At 29.1% G+C, this 26,380-nt stretch overlaps 1 protein-coding gene across 1 annotated transcript in view; it reads right to left on the minus strand.

Moving 5' to 3' along the window:
- Window positions 1–24,706, minus strand: part of LOC107447730 (alkylglycerol monooxygenase-like) — a 33,873-nt gene extending 9,167 nt beyond the window's left edge. Inside the window, exons 1-10 of the mRNA XM_043054708.2 lie at window positions 24,595–24,706; window positions 21,303–21,428; window positions 20,586–20,713; window positions 18,609–18,760; window positions 16,660–16,763; window positions 13,031–13,126; window positions 12,066–12,132; window positions 11,121–11,266; window positions 9,429–9,563; window positions 7,049–7,165 (exon numbers count right to left, since the gene is read on the minus strand). Of these exons, the coding sequence (XP_042910642.1) occupies window positions 7,049–7,165; window positions 9,429–9,563; window positions 11,121–11,266; window positions 12,066–12,132; window positions 13,031–13,126; window positions 16,660–16,763; window positions 18,609–18,760; window positions 20,586–20,713; window positions 21,303–21,410 (1,053 nt within the window). The 5' untranslated portion in view covers window positions 21,411–21,428; window positions 24,595–24,706. The remainder of the gene's footprint in view (window positions 1–7,048; window positions 7,166–9,428; window positions 9,564–11,120; window positions 11,267–12,065; window positions 12,133–13,030; window positions 13,127–16,659; window positions 16,764–18,608; window positions 18,761–20,585; window positions 20,714–21,302; window positions 21,429–24,594) is intronic.
- Between the last annotated feature and the right edge of the window lie 1,674 nt (window positions 24,707–26,380).

A 26,380-nucleotide genomic window follows, 5' to 3' on the forward strand; every position in this document is an offset into this window, starting at 1 on the left:
AAAATGCGTCGAACAAAAAGGTTTATATATTCTGAGAAAGTACGGTTTTGTGTCTGATTTCGTAACTTAATTAATATTTAGTACTAATTAATTAGCATATTTGTAGCCACTCCCTGAAACAATTAAGATTGACACTTAATTATTGAAAATCCAAGCATTAGAACGAAAGTTATTCAGGGTGATGCCTTTTTTATTTCACGCACTGTACGCTCCAACTTCTTATTAGACTTCTTTTCTAGGAAAAAAATAAAGCATTGCTGAAACCATAGTAACGGAGAGAGTAACCTTGAGACAATTATTCTATTTACGATGACTAAAGTGATATACATTCTTAAAATTTAAGTCTAACATAATATCAAATTTTAGTTTACATTATATTTAGAGCTTTAAATACTCATGCACTAATCCAGATGCAATGGCAGCACTGCAAAGAAAATCTGAAAGAACTTTTAGAATTTTTCTTAATCTTACATGATAAAACTCCATTATAGTTAGATGTCCTTGAACTAGTATAAGGAATTGGCATATTACATAGACATTGCACCAGATTGGGAGCTGCACATCATATTTAGGAACGGGAGCTTTCACCTAAAATATGAAGCGTATGTAAACATCTGTTATATTTTTATATTGAGCAAAGTTATAATTTTAATTATTTTTATAAATGCATTAAATTAAAGCAGTTTTGCTCAAATTTTAAACACTCAAGGATATTGATAGTTTAGGGTTTTAATCTACCATAAAATTTCCAAAACTCTATTTTCTTTTCTTTAAAATGCAGATTCTCTTTTTATAGTATGAATATGCACATTGAAAAAGACTTTCATATGAGTAATTATTGAAGGCTGAGAAGTATAAAACTTATTTTGCATCTACTCCTGCTCTCATATAGAGTATTAAGCGCTCATTAGTTTTAAATCGTGTTATACCTATTTGTAAATAAATAATTATAATGACACATTTGATTTAATTAAAAATTCAACCATAACTTTCAAGGCGGTCTTTTTTTGAAAAATATGACCTCATTAACACTAGATTGCCTAAGGAAGTCATTTTGACTGCTTTTAATTTCAATTAGAAAAACAATGATGTCTATAATGACACAATTTCTTAGAATTTTGTAACTTTTTGTACAACATATAATTTTTTTTATTGTTAAATATTTACTAATAACTTGTTAAATAACTGTAAATAATATAAAAAAATGTTAAAAATTAATTTTAAACAAATTTATTTACGCATTCACAATCCTGTCACTTTGACTGCTTTTAGGCAATATAGGTATATACTAATTTTCCGTCTTTCTAGTGTTAAAAAAATACTATTATTTTTACAAATAAACCCCAATGTTAAACACAAGTCTTTTCAATAATAAATAATTTGTTAAATTTTTAAGTTAATAGGTAGAGAATTGATGTTTTTATCAGGTGTGACGGTAATACCTTCAAAGAAACGTTTCACGTCCTCTAGTACTCGCGCATAGTTTCATTGATTTTACGTAAGGCTCCCCTAAATCAAGGCTCTAACTTGTGCCACGATGGCATAGGGGATCGAGCATTCGCCTTCCAATGAGGTGAACCGGGTTCGAATCCCAAGCGATGGCTGGTCGATACGAATTCCGCATCCGGCTTGCACCGACCACAGTGCTGACGTGAAATATCCTCAGTGGTAGATGGAGCATGGGTTCGAGTCCCCTTGACGTTAGGCTAACCGTAGGAGGTTCTCTCTGTTATTCTTCTCCATATATCGCGAATGCGGGCTAGTTCCATCAAAAAAGTCATCCAGGAAGTCGAAATTTCTCACAATACTTGATCCAGGAGGGAGTTCCCTTGTCTTCTGGATTGGGTTCAGAATTGCGAGGCTACGGAGTTGAACATTAGTATTCGTAAACCCAAAAATTGGGTCGGATATTCAATGATGTTTATAAAAATAAAGGCTCTAACTTTACGGAGTTGATTTTAGAGATAGATTACCTGTTACCAGATATAGATCTTACCAATTATAGTGAAATTTTACAAAATAAAATAACTTAATAAAGAGTGATCAAACCTAAGTCTTTTCTATTTCAGGGGCTCTAATAAAAATAGCTTCCTATTCCAATTGTTTTAAGTCTCGTCAATGAATGAAATTTTTCTCATTAATATTGATGTTTAACAAACAAAATAAATAAATAAAATAAAGATGATTGAGAAACACGGGAGTTGGTAAGTAGTGCCGGAGCCTTCTAGTCTACATTAAAAATCTATCCCAGTAAAGCTACATATGTAAAACAATATGAACTTTACTTACCTTTACCTTTCTTATTACCTTTAATTACCTTTCTTATTACCTTTAAAATGTTATTATCAACTTTGGCACCATACAAATTCGTTCACTTTTCTTATGAATTTGATAATCATTATTGCATTTTAAAGTTTAATGATATTATAGTATTAAAAAACATTACCTAAATTGATTTTCTTTTGACAATACTTTTAAATTCATTTAAACTAATTCTGAAATATCTCGATATATGAAAAAATGTACTTAATCAATTTTCAAAAGTAACGGCTGAGTTGATGAAAGTATCGCATTTTGTTCTGCTCCAAAAGAAATGAAGCAACTAATAAAGCTGTTACTCACATCAGGTATGTCGTTTATTTCCCCATGCCAAGGTTTGCCAGGTGACCAACCAGGACCTTTAAACAGTACGGATAGTTTATTCCTTATTCCTTTATAACTCCAGAAAGCTTTCCACATGTAAACACAATGGTCGAACTGCAACAAATGATACACAGTTCATAGCAATCGTTAAATAATGGATGCCCAATAGCTGTTTAAATAAAACAGTAGAGTCCTTAATATATGAAGATTATTTCAATAGTGTACTAAATCTAATTATTAAAAAAGGAAGTTAGCATCACATGAAGGTGATGCTAAGTCCATTTCCTAGTGATTTCTATTTTATTTTAAAATCTGTACACTTTCAGCTTATATTTGCTTAAGTGTAAAGGGACCAAGAAGCAGACAAGATTGGAAAAACAATGTTACGCTTTTCAACTCTGCGTCTCCAAATAAAGTAAAGAGTATTTATCTCATTATTCAAATAACACCTTCATATGCAGTTACAGCCTGTACTAAAAATTAAACGAAAAAATGCCTACTTGCATACGTGACCACAAATTAATATTTAAGTGAGGAGATTAAAATTATCGACTTCAGCATTATTGGAGTGATTTATAGAGAAAAAGGTATTGAAAGTATTATTATACATTCTGGAAAAAAACTGTAATGGAATTTTAAAATTAATTCAAAGTTTCATGAGATTTGATGCACACTTCATTATGACTGATATGTGTAATGATTCTCTATATTTTGAAAACGTTTTAACTTTATGCCTGTTTTAATGAAATATGACAAATTTGACTCAAACTTCATGACAAATTTGCTCCATATTTGTAAAGGATTCTACAAACAACGATTCATAGTATTTTGAATATTCATTGAAGATAAATTTAATCATCTGACCAAGTTTAGAAACATAACATTTTAAAATTTCATAACAATAATTTTTAGAGACACTTAAAAATCAGCTTCTTCATAGGGTTTTTTCAGGGACGTTATGACCATCAAAGCTTTAAAACTCAGTTTTCGTCATGAAATGAGGAAAAAAAATCAGTATAATATTGTAGTTACAGAGTTTTCATAAAATGTTTCAATATCAACAGTAATATTGCTGTTATCAACTTTAATGAAATAAGGGTTGATGAAATCAAAAAGTAAAATTTCAATCTAATGACTTTCCAATCTAACTCTCTAATATCCACTAGACTTGTAATCACAGTTTAGAGTATTAATTCACGACCAGTCAAAAATAATTTGCCAATATATAATTTGGCAAGTATAAACAATTTAAGATGGCTTTTGTAAATTGGAATGTTGGCTATTAAAAACAAGCATTTCACATAACTTTATAAAAAAGTTAATACTAGCATTTTTTAAAAAAAATGTTTAAGTGTATAGAGTATAGAGTTAATCTAGTTATTAACGGTGGCATAACAGGGTTTCATTAAAAATTTAAATAGATTTTGAAATAGTTTAAGAATAGTTTTAGAGAAGAAATATTTTAAATTCGTAAACAAATTCACTTAGGTAATATAACAAACAAATAAATATCTAAATATATTTGAAAAAAAATTCCTTCAAGCAAACATCTCTTAAATAATTTATTGCAAAACGAATTTTTGTTTATTAGCTTGTCTTATATTGACTATCTAATATTAGCTTGCATCATAAAATCATACCTGAATTTGAAATAGGCCAAAAGAATTAATTGGATGTGTCAAACCATACAATATTTCTTCTTTTTCTGCTTCAAAAGTGCCAAAAAGCCTATCCCAAATAATAAGAGTTCCTCCATAATTTTTATCAATGCAGTTTCTGTTTCTACCTAGAGAAAAATTAAAAATTTTTTTTATCTGTTTAAGAAACGACAACTTGCTTGAAAAGTAAATATACCGAAAAATATCTCTAAATATTTAAAAAATTTAGGAACGTATTGAACCATAATATCGTTGTTTAGATTTGTTTTAGCTTTAATAAAGTACTGATAGTTAATCATTCTATTATGCTTGTTTAAATAAATAAACATAATACTATTCTCTTCAAGTAGAAGGGAAACATGAAACAGTTTAATTATTTTTTAAAGTTATAAGAAATGTTTACTGGATTATGGTTCAATGTATAGATTAATCGATTTTTTCTGGGATTGTGTATTAAACAACATTATCAGTAGATGCATTTTATGTTATCTTATACGTATTTTTTTATCTCCTCATTTTATAGAATCCATAATTTTTTCCATAATAATTCCATTTTACCATAATTTCCTCCATAAATTTTTTCTAGAAAAATTTATTAAAATTAGTAGGATAGTTCTCGCTTTGATTAGCCAAATCTGAAAGTTTTCTTAACTTTTAACAACAGTGCATATATAGAGAAGTATAAAAATAATTTTTCATGGTTTTAATTTGTCATAAAGAGATAATACATCAGAGGAAAATCACTTTTGCTAAGTCTGAATTAAAAAACACAAAATCAACCGTAAATAAAAAGTAAGTTTTGAACAATCGGTTTCTTACGCTTCTAAATGGAAATACACATCTTATTAATCTTCACTGAATACCGCGAATCTTTTAAATAAACAACTAAAGCAATCATTTAAAAGTGATACATATAAAAGAAGATAGAAATTTCTTCACCATGATGCACTCGATGATGGCTCGGTGTGTTCAGGACATATTCCAAGGGTCCAAGAGATTTTATGAGCTGAAGTTAAGTACAAAATATATATATATTAGTGAATAAATACCTTAAAACAACATATACACGAGAGAAAGAGGGGTACTTGGTATTTGCCAGAATTCTCCTACTTCTGCATTGTATTGATGTCAAGCATGACGTGATAAAAAGACAATTCTCTGATGAAATTCATATAACTACTCATAAGCTTTGAAGCAAAATTAAAAAAATTGCTATTCCAGGCATNCTTTTTTATTTTCTATTTCACTCTCAGGTTTTACAGTTTTATTTTTCACTTTTCGTTGGCAACTTCACATTTTCTGTTTCAAGTGACTTTTGTTTTCTTCATTCACGCCTGGCGAGTTTTTAGAATGGGTGCTTGTTTTTGAGAGCTCAAAACATGCTGACTTGTATTAGCAGCTTCATTTTTTTAAGCCAATGAAGTTTTTGCCATTAAGAAGATGATCATTATCTTGATCAGAATTTTATGCTCACGAAAGCAAACATCTGTATATTATTCTTTTAACAGGATTCATGCGCTCCTTAAAGCATTAAGAAAACCTTGGCCTCTATATTGAAATTATGAAGCTATGTTTAACTTTAAAATTACAATTTTAACATTTTAGATTTTGTAACCAGATATTTGGAGTTATTGAAATAGATTATTGAATGTTGCGATGATTATAAACTTAATAAAATACATTTAAATTCTTAGTTTTGCTGCCACCAGTACAGTTTTCTAAGCACCTGGCAGGCTTTGTTTAGAAGGTATTTGACATATGTAGTAATGGTAAGAACCATAAAGTAAATTTGTAGTAAAAGAAATTAGAATTAGCATTAATAACTATATTAGTAGTGACATTTTGTGATAAATTTAGCTGATCGTAATTGAGGAAAATGGTGAGCGAATTTACGAAAATCCGTTTCAGAATGTATAGAAACAGCCAGACGCTATTTGCAAGTTATCTTTGTCCAAAGAAAACCACGTAACTCACTTATTTAACAGAATGAACTAGTTCTTTAAAACATGAATCATACAATATATTTAAACACACATAGTTCATTCATTAAACATGCATATTCATTATTTTTTATTGTTTCAACTTGGTAACTTAGCAAAGGAGAAACACTAAAAATTTCACTCTTGTGAAGCACATAGTTGGTTTATGGTTATCTTAGATTAAACCTCCTGCTATGACACTATTGCTTAGTCTTTTTATTTTGGAAGGACTATATATAGCTTCCTAGCAACCCAAATTTTGATCCAATTTTTTAAAATTTTTGTCTATTTTGAGGGTCAGGAATTGAAATATGTAAAAAAATACTATATTTATTCAGAGAAAGTACTTTTTTGTGTCTGATTTCGTAACTTAATTAATATTTAGTACTAATTAATTAGCATATATGTAGTCACTCCCTGAAACAATTAAAATTGACACTTATTAAAAATCCAAGCATTAGAATGAAAGTTATTCAGGGTGATATCCTTTTTTATTTTGCTCACTGTACACTCTAACTTCTTACTAGACTTCTTTTCTAGGAAAAAAAGAAAGCATTGCTGAAACCATAGTAACGGAGAGAGCAACCTTGAGACAATTATTCCATTTACGAAGACTAAAGTGATATATATCCGAAAGATTTAAGTCTAACATAATATCAAATTTCAGTTTACATTATATTTAGAGCTTTAAATACTCCACTATATTAGATGTAATGGCAGTACTGCAAAGAAAATCTGAAAGAATTTTTAGCATTTTTTTGATCTTACATGATGAAACTCCATTATAGTTAGATGTCCTTGAACAAGTATGAGGAATTGGCATATAACATAGACATTGCACCAGATTGGGAGCTGCACATCATATTTAGGGACAGGAGCTTTCACCTAAAATATGAAGCGTATGTAACATCTGTTATATTTTTATACTGAAAAATTTTATATTTTTTAATTATTTTTTAAATGCATTAAATTAAAAACAGCTTCGTTCAAATTTTTATCACTCAATGATATTGATAGTTTAGGGTTTTACTCTACCATAAAATTTCCAAAACTCTATTTTCTTTTTTTTTTTAAATGCAGATTCTCTTTTTATAGTATGAATATGCACATTTAAAAATACTTTCATATGAGTAATTATTGAAGGTTAAGAAGTATATAGCTTATTTTACATCTACTCTCATATAGAGTATTAAGCGTTCATTAATTTTAAATCGTGTTTTACCTATTTGTAAATAAATAATTATAATGTCACATTTGATTTAGTTAAAAATTCAACCATAACTTTTAAGGTGGTCTTTCTTTGAAAAATATGACCTCATTAAAAAAACACTATTATTTTTACAAAAAAACCCCAATGTTAAACATAAGCCTTTTTAATAATACATAATTTGTTAAATTTTTAAGTTAATAGGGAAAGAATTGAAGTTTTTATCAGGTGTGACGGTAATACCTTCAAAGAAAGGTTTCACGTCCTCTAGTACTCGCGCAAAGTTTCATTGATTTTACGTAAGGCTCCCCTAAATCAAGGCTCTAACTTGAGCCGCAATGGCATAGGGGATCGATCATTCGCCTTCCAATGAGGTGAACCGGGTTCGAATCCCAAGCGATGGCTGGTCGATACGAATTCCGCACCCGGCTTGCACAGACCACAGTGCTGACGTGAAATATCCTCAGTGGTAGACGGAGCATGGGTTCGAGTCCCCTTGCCGTCAGGCTAACCGTAGGAGGTTCTCTCTGAATTCTTCCCCATATATCGCAAATGCGGGCTAGTTCCACCAAAAAAGTAATCCAGGAAGTCGAAATTTCTCTCAATACTTGATCCACGAGGAAGTTCCCTTGTCTTGTGGATTGGGTTGAAAATTATAAGGCTACGGAGTTGAACATTAGTATTCGTACACCCAAAAATTGGGTCGGATATTCAATGATGTTTATAAAAATAAAAGCTCTAACTTTTCGGAGTTGATTTTAGAGAGAGATTTATATATGCCAGATATAGATCTTAACACATTGCTGACCGCTCACGAGTTAACTCGTGTTGTCATGGCCAAGAGTTGGTGACCAGTCACGAGTCATAGCAATCATATTAGAAGTGGTGACTATTTTAAAAAGTGGGCGTAATTTTCCTTACTTTTCAAGTTTTACTATTTAATTCTCTACCAATTTATTATAACTTTACGAAACCACATATATTTGCAAATCTTTACACGTAGGTGAATGTTATACTTTTTATCACACGAAAAAGAAATATTAAGAGTTGAATGATAAATAAAAATTTTTAAAGTTTATTTATATTGTTTTACTTCCACATCCGTTCCACAGAAAAGTTGCCGGTCAGCAATGTGTTAACAATTACAGTGAAATTTTACAAAATAAAATAGCTTAATAAAGAGTGATAAAACCTAAGGTTTTTCTATTTCAGAGGTTCTAATAAAAATCGATTCCTACTCCAATAGTTATAAGTCTCGTCAATGAGTAAAATTTCTTCGAATTCATTTTTAGCTATTGAGTCCAGCTATTAGATTAGCTATTGATTAGCAATCTGTATTCTTTAGGTTAATTTTTATGATTATTTTTCAAAACTGGGTAATCGTCTATTTTGGTATGATTATGCAAGTAACAATCAACAAAATGTTCTTACATAAAACCACAATAATTACATAAGACAAAATTATCTATGTTTTTGTGAAAAAGTATTAATGTTTAATAAACAAAATAAATAAAATGAAGCTGAGTGATAAACAATTACGGGAGTTGGTGAGTCGTGCCGGAGCCTTTTAGTCTACATTAAATATCTATCCCAGTAAAGCCACACATGTATGAACTTTACTTACATCATGTTCTTATTATCTTTAAAATGTTATTATTAACTTTGGCCCGAAACAAAACGTTCATTTTTCTTATTAATTTGATAATCATTATTGCATTTTAAAGTTTAATGATATTATAGTATTAAAAACATTACCTAAATTGATTTTCTTTTGCCAATATTTTAAAATTCATTTAAGAAAACTAATTCTGAAATATCTCGATATGTGAAAAAAAAATGTACTTAATAATCAATTTTCAAAAGTAACGGCTGAGTTGATGAAGGTATCATACTTTGTTCCGGTCCAAGTGAAATATAGTGACTAATAAAACTGTTACTCACATCAGGTATGTCGTTTATTTCCCCATGCCAAGGTTTGCCAGGTGACCAACCAGGACCTTTAAACAGTACGGAGAGTTTATTCCGTATTCCTTTATAATTCCAGAAAGCTTTCCACATGTAAACACAATGGTCAAACTGTAACAAATGATACACAGCTTATAGCAATTGTTAAATAATGGGTGCAGTATAGATGTTTAAATAAAAAATTAGAGTTCGTAATATACGAATATATAAAGATTATTTGAATAGTGTACTAAATCCAATTATTAATAAAAGGAATTAACATCACCTTTATGTGATGCTAACTCCATTTCCTTAAAGTTTTCATTTTATTTTAAAATCAGTACACTTTCAGCTTATATTTGCTGAAATGTAAAGGAACCAAGAACCGGCCAAGATGGGAATGACAATGTTATGCTTTTCAACTCAGCGTCTCAAAATAAGGTAAAGCGCAGTTATCTCACTAATATTCAAATAACACATTTATATACAGTTAAACGAAAAAATGCCTACTTGCATAAGTGATCACAAATTAATATTTAAGTGAGGAGATTAAAATTATCGACTTCAGCATTATTGGTGTGATTTATAGAGAAAAAGGTACTGAAAGTATTATTATACATTCTCGAAAAAAACTGTATTGGAATTTTAAAATTAATTCTAAGTTTCATGAGATTTGATGCGTTGATACTCACTTCATTATGATTGATATGTGTAGTGATTCTCCATATTTTGATAACGTTTTAACTTTAGGTCTGATTTCATTCAATGTTAGTCTTCATGACAAATTTGATCCATATTTGTAAAGAATTCTAAAAACAGTGATTCATAGCATTTTGAATATTCATTGAAGATAAATTTAATCGTCTGACCAGGTCTAGAAATATGAAATTTGAAAATTTCGTAACAATAATTTTTAGAGAGACACTTTAAAATCAGCTTCTTCATGGGATTTTTTCAGGAACGTTATGATCATCATAGTTTTGAAATTCAGTTTTCGTCATGGAATGAGGAAAGAAAAATCAGTATAATATTGTAGTTACAGAGCGTTTATAGAATGTTTCAATATCTAAAGTAATCAGTAATATCAATGTTATCGACATTAATGAAATGAGGGTTGATGAAATCAAAAAGTAACGATGAATTTCAATCTAATGACTTTCCAATCTAATCCACTAGACTTGAATCCACTAGACTTATATCCACTAGACTTGTAGTCACAGTTTAGAGCATTAATTCACAACCAGTCAAAAATAATTTGGCAATTTGAAAAAGAAATATAAGCAAGTACAAACAATTTAAGATGGCTTTTCCAAATTGGAATGTTGGCTATTAAAAACAAACATTCCACATAACTTAATAAAAAAGTTAATACTAGTATTTTTTTTAAAAAAATACTTAAGTGTATATAGTATAGAGTTAATTTTAGAATTATTATTAACGGTGGCATAACAAGGTTTCATTGAAAATTTAAATAGATACAATTTAAAATAGTTTTGGAGAGGAAATATATTTAAAATTCGTAAACAAAGTCACTTAGGTAATATAACAAACAAATAAATATCTAAATATATTTAAAAAAAAATTCCTTCAAGCAAACATCTCTTAAATAATTTATTGCAAAATGAATTTTTGTTTATTAGTTTGTCTTATATTGACTATCTAATATTAGCTCGCATCATAAAATCATACCTGAATTTGAAATAGGCCAAAAGAATTAATTGGATGTGTCAAACCATACAATATTTCTTCTTTTTCTGCTTCAAAAGTGCCAAAAAGCCTATCCCAAATAATAAGAGTTGCTCCATAATTTTTATCAATGCAGTTTCTGTTTCTACCTAGAGAAAAATTAAATTTTTTTTAAGTGTTTAAGAAACGACAACTTGTTTGAAAAGTAAATATGCTGTCAAATATCTCTAAATATTTTCAGAATTTAGGAAAGTATTGAATCATAATATCGTTGTTTAGATTTGTTTTAGCTTTAATAAAGTATTAAGTTAATCATACTATTATGCTTGCTTAAATTAATAAGCATAATACAATTATCTTCAAGTAGAAGGGAAACATGAAACAGTTTAATTTTTTTTTAAATTGGTAAGAAATTTTCACTGGATTATGGTTCATTGTATCGATTAATCGATTTTTCTGGGATTGTATATTAAACAACATTATCAGTAGAAGCATTTTATGTTATCTTATACGTATTTTTTTATCTCCTCATTTTCCAGAATCCATAATTGTTTCCATAATAATTCCATTTTACCATAATTTCCTCCATAAATTTTTTCTAGAAAAATTTATTAAAATTAGTAGGATAGTTCTCGCTTTGATTAGCCAAATCTGAAAGTTTTCTTAACTTTTAACAACAGTGCATATATAGAGAAGTATAAAAATAATTTTTCATGGTTTTAATTTGTCATAAAGAGATAATACATCAGAGGAAAATCACTTTTGCTAAGTCTGAATTAAAAAACACAAAATCAACCGTAAATAAAAAGTAAGTTTTGAACAATCGGTTTCTTACGCTTCTAAATGGAAATACACATCTTATTAATCTTAACTGAATACCGAGAATCTTTTAAATAAACAACTAAAGAAATCATTTAAGAGTATAAAAAAAGATAGAAATTTCTTTACCATGATGCACTCGATGATGGCTCGGTGTGTTCAGGACATATTCCAAGGGTCCAAGAGATTTTATGAGCTGAAGTTAAGTACAAAATATATATATTAGTGAATAAATACCTTAAAACAACATACACTCGAGAGAAAGAGGGGGGCTTGGTATTTGCCAGAATTCTCCTGCTTCTGCATTGTATTGATGTCAAGCATGACGTGATTCATACACTACTCATAAGCTTTGAAGCAAAATTAAAAAATTGCTATTCCAGGCATGTTTAAAACTAAGATATCAATGATACAAATTATGATACAAATTAATTGATAGTTGAAAAGAATACTTGGCAACATATATAAGACACAATAAAAGCTAGAAAAATAAGCATGCTATAGTTTCTGTTTTGTAATCAAGAACGGTACGGAAATATAGAATACGAGGAGGAAAACAAGGAGGTTTGAGGGTGTTAATAGATCAGCAATGACCAACATATATACACCGCAAGTCAAAATTTTTGTTAGTTTTCCATTGATGGACAAACATAATAATTCTATAGGCAAATTTAATGGGCAAACATAATAAATCTGGATTGGGTTCAAAATTACAAGGATACAAAGTTGAACATTAGTAGTGTAAACCTGAAAAATTGGCCCGACTGTTTGACGACGTTTATAAAATAAAATAAAACATAAATCAGTTGAGTCGTAGTGATTCAGGGGATAGAACACTCGCCTCCCAATGAAGTGAACAAGGTTCGAATCCCAGCGATGGGTGGTTGATACGAATGCTACACCCGGCCCGCACCGACCACAGTGCTGACGTAAAATATTCTCAATGGTAGACGGATACTCAAAATTGGGTCGTCTGTTCAACGTATCTTATAAAATAAAATAATAAATCAAAATAAAATAATAAATAATAAGTTAAAAATAATAGTGCTTTCTCTCCCAATGCTGCTCTATATAAGGAAAAACAAATAGCTTACTTCTGTATGTATCCAGAATTGATAAAGGCGGCTGAATTGAGAATGAGCATAGTACATAGGTAATGGAACAAATAATGCTATCGGTAGAAACATAACCTAAAATGCAATAATAAATTGATACAAATAATAATAATAATTGTTTTGAATAATTGATTAACTTAAAATCTATCAGTATTTCGTTCGTATAACCTTATTTTCATTAAAGCCATGCCCTTAGCCTTAAAGATATTTTTTCAGAAGCTGAGTAAAAATTAACTTTAAGGACGTATGTCTGAACTCCAAACTTTTCCAAACCCTATTATGTACGCATTAAAAATCATTAGTTTAAGTTAGTGCTTTTCAAGCTTAATAGTAAAGTGTTAAAGTACTTATGGGCAAAAAAAAACATGCCAGTGACAAGAACATTATTTAAATTATAGATATTATCAGTTATTTTAGTGCCTCCTCTCATCTTGCATTCTAACAAATTACTAAGGTTCACACCAGCAATGAAAATCTAAGGGTCCATTCGGACCACTTGGGTATTCATTATGTGGTTCAAAAAACTTATTATGGTAGACAAGCTTGAAAAAAAATCAAACTTTACAATTACATAATTCATGTTATGGTACATATCAAAAGTTATTAATTGCAATATATAACACTAAAGAACTAATTAGGTTCATCAGCCCCTAAAGATTGAAGATTGGTATTTATTAAAATTAAGTGCAAAAAAGCTAAAATAGTAAGTAGATAGTATAGAGACTAAAATGCTGAGACCAAATTAATAAATAAATGATAAAAATAGAGAATGTAAGAACTGACAAAATATTTCATTCAAAATTAATTATCTTAAAACTGTAAAATTAATTATCTAAAAAAATTACAAATTATAAATCAATTACAAATATCAGTACATGAATCCATAGCACAGCACAACTTGTAAATTTGAAATTTCATTGTTTAAATTAAAAAAATATTGTATTGTCACTCTCTGTTATTCGATTTGAATACCACGGATTTGAATTCTATACCACGCGTAGAACAATAAAATTAGTACAATAAATTTTTTAAATGCATGGAATTTGATGCAAAAAGAAAACTATTTTTCGTAACTATTTTGTAAATTCCAAACATATTTAAAAGCGACAAATTTGTCGAACATTAATTCCGAGGGGAACAATAATATTATAACATATTTCGGTGAGCAATGCCTAAATTGTTGATTTTGTGTGACCAAATTCCTGATGATTTGACGTAATCAATTGGTGAATGACGCCTAAATTATTGATGTTGAGTGAACCATCATCAGCATCAATACAATCAATTGTATGAATGTTTATGATATTTGAAAAAAGTAGGAAACTATTTTAGAGATAAACGTAATTTACCATGCACGCACAATGGAAAGTTATTTGTTAATTCTGTTGACTTTTTGCGCACTTCAATCTATTCAAGGAAATCAGAAATGATGAGTAAACAAAAGTTTGAAATAATATCATCAAATTTATTATATCCATGGAAAAGATTTTAATGAAAATCACTTTGATAAAACCAAAAAATAATGTCATTCTTTCTATTAATATTTTTCATTGGCATCATAACAACTGTTGTTATTGACGGTTGAATCTTTAATTTCCTTGTATATCTGAATGGAACATTGTGAAAATGAATTGAAAAGAAAAATATTGCGAATTATCTTTTACGTTTTATTTGTTTGCCATTAATGAATGGAAATCATTATAAAACTTGTTTGTTGAAATATTACATAAATGACTTATTATGTGATTGAAGGAATGCTTAGAATCAGCTAATACCTTGAATTAAAACATGCAATTTAAGAAATTCTAAGAAAAAGAATCACAGAGGCCGACACCGCAGCTATCGTTTTAGTTATTCAAGTTAACGTTACATTTTGTTTTGCACCGCAAAAACTGGGACTTAGAAACTTGAAATTGCAGAAAATATACAAGAAAATGTATAGAAAACGCAGATTGTAGAAACATGTACAAGAAGTTCAATAGAATTTTTAAAAAAATTAATTATTAGTTTGAGAATTATTAACTGTTAAGCTTGAGTTAGAAAATATCATACGGGCCGCTCTATAGACCACAAGAGTACAAAAGAGTTGAAATTCGACGTGCGGAAAATGATAGATTTGTTTATAAATTAAAGACAAGCATTTTTTCTAAAAAATCAAATTTGTTTGAAAATTATTGCTATTTTAAGTAAATTTTTTCGTTAATTTTTTCTCACTTTCTTTCCTGCAAGGAAAAAAAATAATAAATAAATAAAAAAATAAAATTTAAAATTTGAAATTATGATGAGTTGTAGAAAAATTACAAAAATTACGAAATAAAACAGCTTCGCACTCAATTAATTCGAAAATTATTAACCGCTAATTTTGCAGGTAAAAAAACATGTTTGGTCGATTTGCAGCCCACTAAAATGCAACTACGGAACTAATTGTTGGAGTGTTAAAGGAGTTATCATTATTTGTGAACTTACTTGAGTTTTGTTTCTTTAGTAATTCCAACTTGTTCGAAATTTATTGCAAATTTAAGTGCTTTTTCGTTATTTTTTTCAAGGTTTTGCTTTAAATATTGACTAATTATCCATTGTCGTGGAAATTATTTTTTTCTCCAGATATTTATTACTTTGTTTTATAAGCTCGTGCTCTAGTAGATGTCCATCACCGGTCAAGAGAGTATTTTAACATTGATGTTGAAATTTTTTAAACAAATTAAAAACGTAATGAAGGGTGATGAAAACCATTCCCTGTTCGAATTGGCGTAAATCTCATCGACTGGTAAAATTTTTTCTCATTTATTTCTTCGTATTGAGTCACACAAACTGTATTTTTTAAGTTAAATTTTTCTTTCCACGTACAGATGATTATTTTTCAAATCTAAGTGATCGTCTATTTCGTTTCAATTAAAATATTAATAAAATGTTCTTACATCAAAATATAATAATTAAATATATTGAATACAAAATGTTCCGTGTTTAATTACGGGAGCTGAAGAATAATATTACTTTTAATATAATCTTATTAATAAAGTTATTATCTAAAGATAAAATTATTTACATTTCTTAAATATTGCTAAATTATTATATCAAAACTAGCATCAGCAGCTAGGCCAAGTTACCAGCTCTTACGATTTTAATGTAGAAATTTCTTTATGGTAAAAAAATATATGCCTGAATACTCGAATCTTAGTTCAATAATTATGCTGAGAACGTTGGTAATTATTTCTTTTATTTTTAAGTACGAGTAGTACTTTAGATGGAAAAAATTTCGCCAATAATGTTAAGTACTCCAATAGTTTTTACACTATTGAAATATTCTTTCGTCAACAACGTGAAACCTGGCAGCTTCGATGGATAATGGTGCTCTGGTTCATGCTTATTTTTATTTTTTCATTGATAAAGGTAGATTTTTTTAGCACATTAGATTATTTAAATGACAGTTTTCAAAATTTTATAAATTTTTTTTTTAAAAAATGCATTGATTTATCAGGCCAGTGTTCTCCTTTCTGAAAACTCCAGGTGGAACCATTGAATAATTAATGATTCTAATAAACAATCCACTTTCATCAAAGAATTCAAAATACTTAAGTAAAGCTAAATATTATTCATTGTCTACTTACCCAAAGATATAAGTACTGCAATATAGATTGCCTTACATTTGTCGAGATGTTATAGTCTTCGGAACTATGGTGAACATGGTGAGTTGCCCATAAAATATTTATTTCTGAAATAAACTTGTAATATATAACTGATTAATGATTAATAATTATTATAAAAAGTTGTAGAAACCTGCTTTTGCNCTAAAAATATGTCACAATTTTCATGGGAGGTTTATGCATATAAAGTTATAAGTAAAATAGTAAACACTTGAAAAAATTATAACTGGTTTGAAATTTCAAAAAGGTGGGGGATAATGTTTGTGTTACAGTGAAATGACAGAAATGGGTGGTTGTTGACTTCCACCGGTGAATGTTGACAATCACAGAGTAATTGTCAACATTCAAGAATGATGGAATACATACTAGGTCTAGTTAAGTGCCACTGCCCTATATACATTTGCACGGTATGCCCTACATCCATCAGTGTTTTTTAAGATCAAGTGCCACTTCCCGGTATGCATTTAAACGGTACTCCGAACACTGATGTTTCTCCTCATCTATCCTCAGCAGATATTAAAGTACCGATTAAATATAATAATATCAACGAATAAATTAATATAAAATCGGATATAACAAATATTTCGACCATTCACCAAAGCGTCTATGTGAATGTTGAAATACGCCGATGAAAGTCGACATTCTCTTGATTTCGGTCATTAACGGTAACACATATATAGAAAGAACAAATTATGCTGATATTCGTACTCGTAGAAAAGAAATTTCTAATAAACTTCTTAAAACCTTTTCAAAATCAGCAATGCCTGTTAATAAAATACTGTCTTGAATACTGATTGATGTCTGAGATTACATCATATCATATCTCGCCTAGTCTAGTGTGACTTTTTTTATGAGTTTGGCTTTCTTTTCCCAAAAACTGTACGTTTTTGTATGTATCTGTCCAGATTTGTATTTAATAAAATCTTAAAATTCTGGTTATCGTTGCGTAATAATTTTCCTTATTTTTAAGGACTGCGAAAATCCTACAATTTCGTTATTCAAGAATTAATAAATTTATTTTTTATTCTTAAACTAAATCGGTAATTTGTTGTGATTAATGGGGTGATTAATTTTCTTCTATATTTTCGGACGAATGTAATAAATATGATGCTAATGAAGTCGATTAAAACGATAACTGTAATGAAGTGTGAAATACTACTTACATTGCGGCGGATTATTGAACTGAATGTGTTAAAAGAACGTAAGTAAAAAAAAATATGTTAAATTATATTCACTGAACACGGGAGTTTAAAAATCACGGGACTAATGCCTTGTACATTCTTAATGTTATTAAGAAAACTACATACACGCATTTTAATCTGAAATCAAGGCAAATCTTAACTAATCATTTGAATTTTTAGTATTTGTGAATAGAATGTTAATTGAATTTCTTTTTAAATGAACCCTTATTCGCGCATGAATTTGCTCTGAAAATATTGCAAAAAGTTGTATTGAAATTCTGTTCGCGAACATTGCTTTCAAGGACTTTTCAGAATGTACACTGTAAAAAATTTCGGATGAAATTACGGAATAGGTAGCGGCACAATGGATGCATCATCAGTAAAATCCATTTTACCGTAAAATTCCCTTTTACAGTAAAATATTATATCCCTAATTTTTATTTAATTAGAGCGATACAGTGATTTCACTGTAATTAATACTGTAAAAATTGCGGTACATCAGAGTTTTTACTCAATAACATGTTCCGGCGAAAACGGATTTTAAGGTAAAAGTATGGTACTTTTTACCGTAATTTGATCGATTATGATTATTTTACTGTGTATTTTGAGTGTGGGATACTTTTTAAATTTTCCTTATTTCTACTCCAAGTTATGAAGTAAGAAAAATTTCATATTTGTAACAGAAGGTAGCATTCATCCTGTATTTGAATAAAAATAAATAATTTTTTTTACCGTGAACTGCACGATGTCCCCAGTAGTAAAAAAAATCAAATGCCAAAAAACAAAACCACCATGTCCATAAAGAATTCCAGGGCAGGTCTACAAGTCTCCAGTTCTGATAGACGTACAAATAAGTAACCAGTTGTCCTCCTGGAGCGAAAAATCTGCAAATGAATCATTTTTAAAATAAGTATTTTCTAAAATCTATTAAAATTTCTTTAAAAATAATGCATTCTACATTTTCAGAATTTTTTAAAAGTTTTTATCTTCATATTCATAAAAATCTAATGATGGTATCGCAGTTGGAGGTACATTTTTATTGGTTGGAAAATCACATGGTAGGATCAAGTTTCCCCACATTTCCATACTTTTTGGTTGTCATCAGCATAAAATTAATAAAAATCATAAAAGAATTGCCTACTTGCACTTCAAGAAGAAGAAGATCACATATACCCACACATGAGACCTATGATGTCAGCTGATCATTTGTAAGCAAAAGGGCGTGTTAAAGTTGAACTAAGTATCTCTACGTAAGTTAGAATGTTAGTTAAAGTAAAGTTAATTAAATACATTGCCGTTTCACTCATCGATGTTGTTGAAATATAATTCTTTCTTGTCTACGTCTTTTGCTTAGCTTAGATTTATTATTTGTTTATGTATTTTATTGTAGTGTCGAACATTGATGAACTAAAAGCCAGAATTACAGCCTCTGTGGATGCCAGCATGCTTGTCGCTACCTGGCGTGAAATTGACTATCGACTTGATATTCTCCGTGCGACGAAGGGGGCACACGTGGAAGTTCATTAACAAGGGTCATGAAACTTTTTGAGTCTATCTAACCATTTATGTTATTAATTTTAATCTATCTTTATTATTTTATGAGTTATTAAACATCAAAATGGGTCCGGAACTTTATAAACACCCTGCATATCCTTCAAAACGACTTTTTATGGTGACAGCATGCTCACAACTGTTCATGAGGGAGTAAAAGAGTGGAAAACAATATTAATAAGCACAAGAAACACAGGGGAAAATCATACCATAAAAAGAAAACTTTACAATTCTAGAGTTTCGTTTTTGAGAAGTTTATCTTTTAACTTTTGACGGTCGTTAATCGTTTAACAGTCATTTTTAAAGAATACTAGTGAGGAAGTTTTGATTGGGGAGAAATTTTGGAGAAAAAAATCGTTCTTGCCCCATCCGATTTACAATCACTATATCCTTACCAACTTATCATTCACGTAATTTCATTCTACATCAAAGGATAATATAAAAAAAAAAAATTGAAAACTGCAAAATTTTTAAGTTGGCCAAAAAAGACAAAATAATTTTTTTTTTAAAGATCTAAAACAAAAAACGTTGAAAACATCTTCTCCAAAAAACAGGGGAGGGGGGAATTTAAATTATTTTTAATTTGAATTTTTATTCTTTAAAATTTTAATTTATTAAAATTTATTGTTATTATAATATTTTTTTTCAGTTTTGCATCTGTTAATATCTAAAAATGATCAAATTTTGTTTCGTGAAAATCGTGATATATTTTGGTTTTACCAATTAGAAAACAATTGCTTCTTGTTTTGGCTACAGACACACAGCTTCAGTCAAGTTTCGAACACTTCATCTAATTGGAAAATTAAAAAAACTGATTGATAACAAAATGCCAAAACGAATTCTGCCTGTAAAAGTCAGGAAAAGAGTGACATTCGTTTCGTTTTGCGACAAATTCCGCTAGTAGGGGTTGAAAAAAGTATTACAACTTGTATTATTACTAGGCACAGAGCCCCAGTGAAGATAAAAATTCGAGTTAGACGAAAAATGCTCTGAATTTCGATCAGCAATGAATTCACTTTGGTGAAGATAATATGTCAATAAATTGAGTTATAAGTAAGGTGAAAAAGATTAAATCTTGTAATTTCACCGATCTCATTCAATCTTGCAATCTCATGCAATCATTCGTATTCAAGATTCACATACAATAAAATACTTCACCCAACAACATCCATAAACATTCCTTGAGACAAACAAGTGATGGCATCATTTAATCTTACTTTCGATTTTTTAGTATACATGGATATGCATATTTCTAGAAGAAACATGGCTGTTAGGTTTGGAATAGCCTGAAATGAGAAAGGTGAATACTTAAGAAGTTGTAAATAATTTATAATATTATGTATGCATGAAAATGTAAGATAATTTAAACATTTGCAAATTATATTAAAAAAAACTACAGAAATATTTGTTTAACAAAATATGTGAGAAATTAATATTGGCATTGGAAATAAAAATGCATCCAAAATAATAGGTACATACTAGAACGATAAAGAAAAGTAAGTTTTCGTATCTGAAACTTTGAGGCTTAATAGAAATATATTTACAGTTAATATTATTTTCTATTTCGTGTAAGAAAATTGACTTCATATTTTAATGAATTTTATAATATTAAATATTCCCTTTAATCATTTAAAGATTAATTAAGGTCATAGTAATATTTTTTAAGAAAATATGAACTATTCTTAAGATTTAGAATTTAAATTCCTTTTCCAAAGTATCGTATTTCATCCTTTTCTTAAGTGTTCTATTATTTGATTTTGAAACAATTAGGGAATAATTTATTTTAGAAAGATTGGATTTGAATAACTTATAGTATGTGTGTACATTAACTCTGAATAGTTTTCAAAATTCACAATGGAATAAACATATACTTACATCATCTGCATATCTTGGAACATCTCGTAATTTTTGAAATGATGTTCTGTTTGGGCTTACCAAATAGAATAAATGACCAATCGATTCTATGAAAAACGTTCCATTCATGGTTTAAAATTTCATTTTCTGTAATTTTTCATATAATATTAATACAATATTTACAGTGAAATATATTAATATTTTTGATTCAATAAAAAAAATGTTCTTCGTTCATACACTTTTGCAATGAACTGCACTATAGTTAACCACAGTTTCAAAAAAAACAAACATTCGCCTTCTAAATTACTTACACGTAATGCTCTTTTTTGAATTTACTTTTTTCTGTTTGTTTCTTTGGAGTTTTAATAATAATAAATAATTGCTGTTTGACAATAAGTGATAATTTTTCGCATTATCACTTATAATAATAAGTAATGCTTTAAGAAACAAAATTATTGTTACTTACAACTTCTTTCAATATTTGCTATTATATAAACGATTAGAAAGTATTCTGATTACCTTTTGCTTGGAATGACATTTGAGTAAACGTTTTTCATCAATGTACTCTAAAAGTTTTGAATTGGCTTAAATAGTATCAGAGATATGGTGAAATACGTTATAAGAAAAATCAACATCAAGCATCCCAAAATTTCGACCGCTCTTCCGACGATGTTACTGGAATCATATTTTATGTATTGGGTCCATAACCCATATTTTTATGGCCAATAATCAACATTTGTCAAAAAAGGTACTTGAGCCGCGATGGCTCAGGGGATAGAGCGTTCGCCTTCCAGTGAGGCGAACCGGGTTCGAATCCCAGAAATGGCTGGTGGATACGAATTCCTTGCACCGACCACAGTGCTGACGTGAAATATCCTCAGTGGTAAACGGATCAGGGCTTAGAGTCCCCTTGCCGTCAGACTAACCATGGGAGGTTCTCTCGGTATTCTTCTCCATATATCCATAAAAGAGTCCTCCACTGAAGCAAAATTTCTCTCAATACTTGATCCAGCAGATCCCTTGTCTTCTGGATTAGGTTCAAAACTCAAGTCTATGGAGTTGAACATTAGTAGACGTAAACTATATATATATATAGTGCTTTTATTCAGAGAAAATACAATTTTGTATCTGATTTCGTGGCTTAAAATACTGCCTGCGCAAATTAAGACGTATATTCAAGATTTTTCCTTCGAATCATTAAGATAGCATCTTAGTACGTGACAACCCGATCACTGAATTAAAAGTAGCTGTACTGTTACTTTCCGCATTGCATATAAATTTACTCTAAATATGTATTATGATGAATCTTGCGGAACTTCGCGCCTTTTATAGAATTTCAGAATCTTGGTACAAAATAAAGATAATGCGGATATTTCTTTTGGAAATGTTAGAGATTGCAAAATAAAACTATCTTGTAACATTTCCTTATTAATTTTTTGTTTTCATTGCTGAATAAATTGTTGAGTTCAAACATATCGAAATGATTGTTCTTAATAGATTTAAAACTTCGAAACCTCAAAATTAATTATTAATTTAAATTTTTTCAGCATCAAATTTTTCAATATTTTATGGAAGCCTGATTGCTGTACTAAGATACTCTTGAATACCTATTGGGTTTGTTCAAGCAAAACTTAAAAAATATGGCTTATTCTATATTTTTTTAAACAACTACAAATAATTTTTGAAGTGAGAGTTGTTAGTAGATTTTAAGTTTTAAAACTCTTTACGACGTTTAAATATGCTTTCTTATTTTATAATATTCAAAATTAAGTATGTTTACTACCTAAATTGCAGTAAATAATGTTTTTTAATTTATTTTCAAAGACTGCTCAACTAAGATATAATTTATTTCATAAAATATAAACAAAACTCTTAAGAAATTGATTGTTACAAACAAATTTACAATTGCAAAATTATCTTTAAATAGAAACTATTCTCTTTCAGATGAAATAAACTTTTGGAGACAGCCTTGGCCTACAATAGACTGTAGTGCCGGAGAAGAAGAAGAACTTTGCAGCTCGTATATAAAAATGTTCATTAAAATTACAATAATTTCTGCCTTAATAACGCTTCCATTTCTGATTGGCTGGCTGATGTATTTGAAACGCAAGACTTTCGTCTTGTTAACGAGTTCGTTGGGTCGTGTGATACAATCATTAAATTACTGTACATAGTTAGATTTTATAAAATGACTAAAAAATTATTGCATGAAGTCTCACGGACTTTTCAAGCGCTTTAAGAAATTGCTTTTATCAATAATAGCTTATGTATAGCTTCAAACCATGTAAGCCTCAAGGAAAGACCACCTCTGTATAGCGACCTCCTCAATTTACGACCACTTTTGAAAGGCACGAAACTTTTTCTACAGACTTCGTGTTAAAGAAAATCATTAGGAGAGACGATCTGAGCCTCTCCCAGCTACCGGGCAAAGATCCGCACCAAATGCTGAAAAAACCCGAGAAAGGAAAACCCTGTAAGGAAACCCGAAAAAGTGACAAAGTAAAAAATATTAACGAAACAAATAAGTAGATTCAAATGCTTGTGAGTGGCTCTTATTACACGAAGCTCTTTCTGACGATTGCTGAAAGAGAATGACAGCCTCATGTTACAGTCAGAGTGCACTGAGGACGAGATTATCAATGATTTAGTTTTAGAGTTAGAAATTAAATTAGAAAAATTAGATCATTTTATAAAAAAAGAACTATGCATCTCAAACAAAAGGACCTCTTATTTTTTAAAGTAAGCTTATTTTTGTGATACAAAATTAAACGCAAACTTAAACAGAAAAAATAATTGTTCATTTATTTAAGATATTTCTATCATTTATAATTGGTGAATTTGTTTGTACACATAATTATATTAGTAGGGATCATTTTTATTGACGATAAATTTTATTTTTGGATACGGCTTTCACGGCGTCAACACAAGTGGCATTTCTATACCAAGAAAATAACACTAAGTAAAATTAAAAATGCTTGCGAAAACTCTTGCACCTTTGGTAACATTTTGAAGTCAATGGAAGAAACTCCTGAAAATGACCAATCTCCATTTACGACCATCTCACTGTAGAACAGAGAGTGGTCCTTCAAGAGAGGTTTTACTGTATAATTTCTAAAATTTCTTTGATTGTTACAAAGTATGACAAGAGCAGCGTTCCAAAAAGCATTGTATGCTGACATTCAATTATAATTTAATACATTATTTTCATAAAATAATGACATCTAAAAGTGAATATTTAGCAATGAGCATATTTAGAGAACTAATAACATCCAATAGCATTTTTGTTAAATCATAAATCTAATTAAATACTTACCAATGTGGAAAAAGATGTGTAGCTGAACTCAAGAAACTTTGGTGGATAATGATCCGATTCAAAGTTTGACGGCAGCAAATGAGATGTTTGATCAGCGACAGCGAGTTCGTGAGAATTGATCAGAATTATTAAAACGTACTTTTTTTAATCCCCTCTAAGTTGTCCAATGTTTGGAACAAAGCTTTTCTTCGACATGTATAAGTCTGAAAACTAGTTGACTCTTTGTTATCGTCTGAGATAAAGGAGACCAAAATGTTTAAAATTGTTGCAAGAAATAAAACGCAAGGAATTTGAGTTTCGAAGGTATTATCATATTCAAAAACACTTTTTATTTATATATATTTTTTTTGATAAAGTAAATTTATTTTAAAAAAGCTATTCTATTATACTGAAAAATATTGAGGCTAGCTGAGAAACATTAATAGTTTCAAAACTTAAGATTTGGTTTTTGTGCTAATTCAACGCAATGAGTAAAATTAAACAATTTTAAGTACAATGTGTAAAAAAAATAAGCACAATGGAGAAGTCCAACACTGAATCTTTCAGGTTTGTAAGCCTAACATTTATTGTACCAATTAATTAGTACAGAGGTTATTTTAATGTACAAAATCAGACAGAAAACTGTTTTTTTTTTCTGTATGAACATGCATTTTTTTCCAGCACAATTAGGCTCCTGGTCCTCAAAATATGTAGAGTAGCCCCTACCTTGATAATATGGTCTTTATAAAGCGGTTGCACGTTTTGACCCCTTATTGTTATTTTTATTTTCTCCGCATTTCGCTATATCTCTGAAACTTTTTAAGCCAATCGAAATATTTTTGAACATCATTATAAAGATCACTTTCAGGTAAAAATAGTTTTTAATTATTATTTATTATTTTTGAATACATTATTTAATAGCAGCTAAAAATAATTTAAATTTCAAAGCATACCAATTTTTATATCACTATAAAGAACATAATTTTATATGGCAGAAAGAAAAAATTTGAACGAAATCGGTCCAATAGTTCCTGTGAAAGAAGATTTTTTCAAAAATTTTATAAGTCATAAGTTAAACTAAGTCTTACTTACACAAGTACTAAGTTAAACTAAACAAGCAATATAATTTTTTTTAAAGTCAATTCCTACTTAGGTCAACAAATAAAAAAATAATTAAAAAAAGAAATTTTTTTCCATCAATTTACACGCTTCGTCCCTGACTGTACTTATTCCTACATTTATATCCTGTGGAATATCTTATATAAGAGAAATTTTTAATTAATTAAATTATTAAATTTTTAATTAAATTTAATTAATGAATTAATATTTTAAAAAACTGTATTAAAATCAAGTGTCATCCCCTACAAAATTAAAAAACTGTATTTGAATTTGAGTGGATGAATAAAAAGTATTTTATTAAGGATTGAAAATTTGAACAAGATACGTAAATATTTATAGGGAAAGTTTGAACTAATTGCAGGAATTGAAAAATACATTAACAGGTAACAAACCATACAAGTAACAAACCAGATAATTTTGCATAATTTAGTTTTTTTTACAACCACGCATCAATTTTTTAAGCTAAAGACATTATGGATCAAATATGGTTCACGACTAAATTAATTTTTTCAGAATTTTTAGACCAAAACTACGATTAGGGAGCAGCCATTTTGAAATTTGACTCGCCTTACNTTTCTTCTTGGAAATACTGTTTTGATTTACATTATTCTGCTTACTAGATTCAGCAGACAAAATTTATTTCGACTAATTTTTTCCAACCATGTTTAAACTTAATATAACGCAAAGA

The sequence above is a fragment of the Parasteatoda tepidariorum genome, chromosome 3 (assembly GCF_043381705.1).
Source record: "Parasteatoda tepidariorum isolate YZ-2023 chromosome 3, CAS_Ptep_4.0, whole genome shotgun sequence".
Taxonomy (NCBI): Eukaryota; Metazoa; Arthropoda; class Arachnida; order Araneae; family Theridiidae; genus Parasteatoda; species Parasteatoda tepidariorum.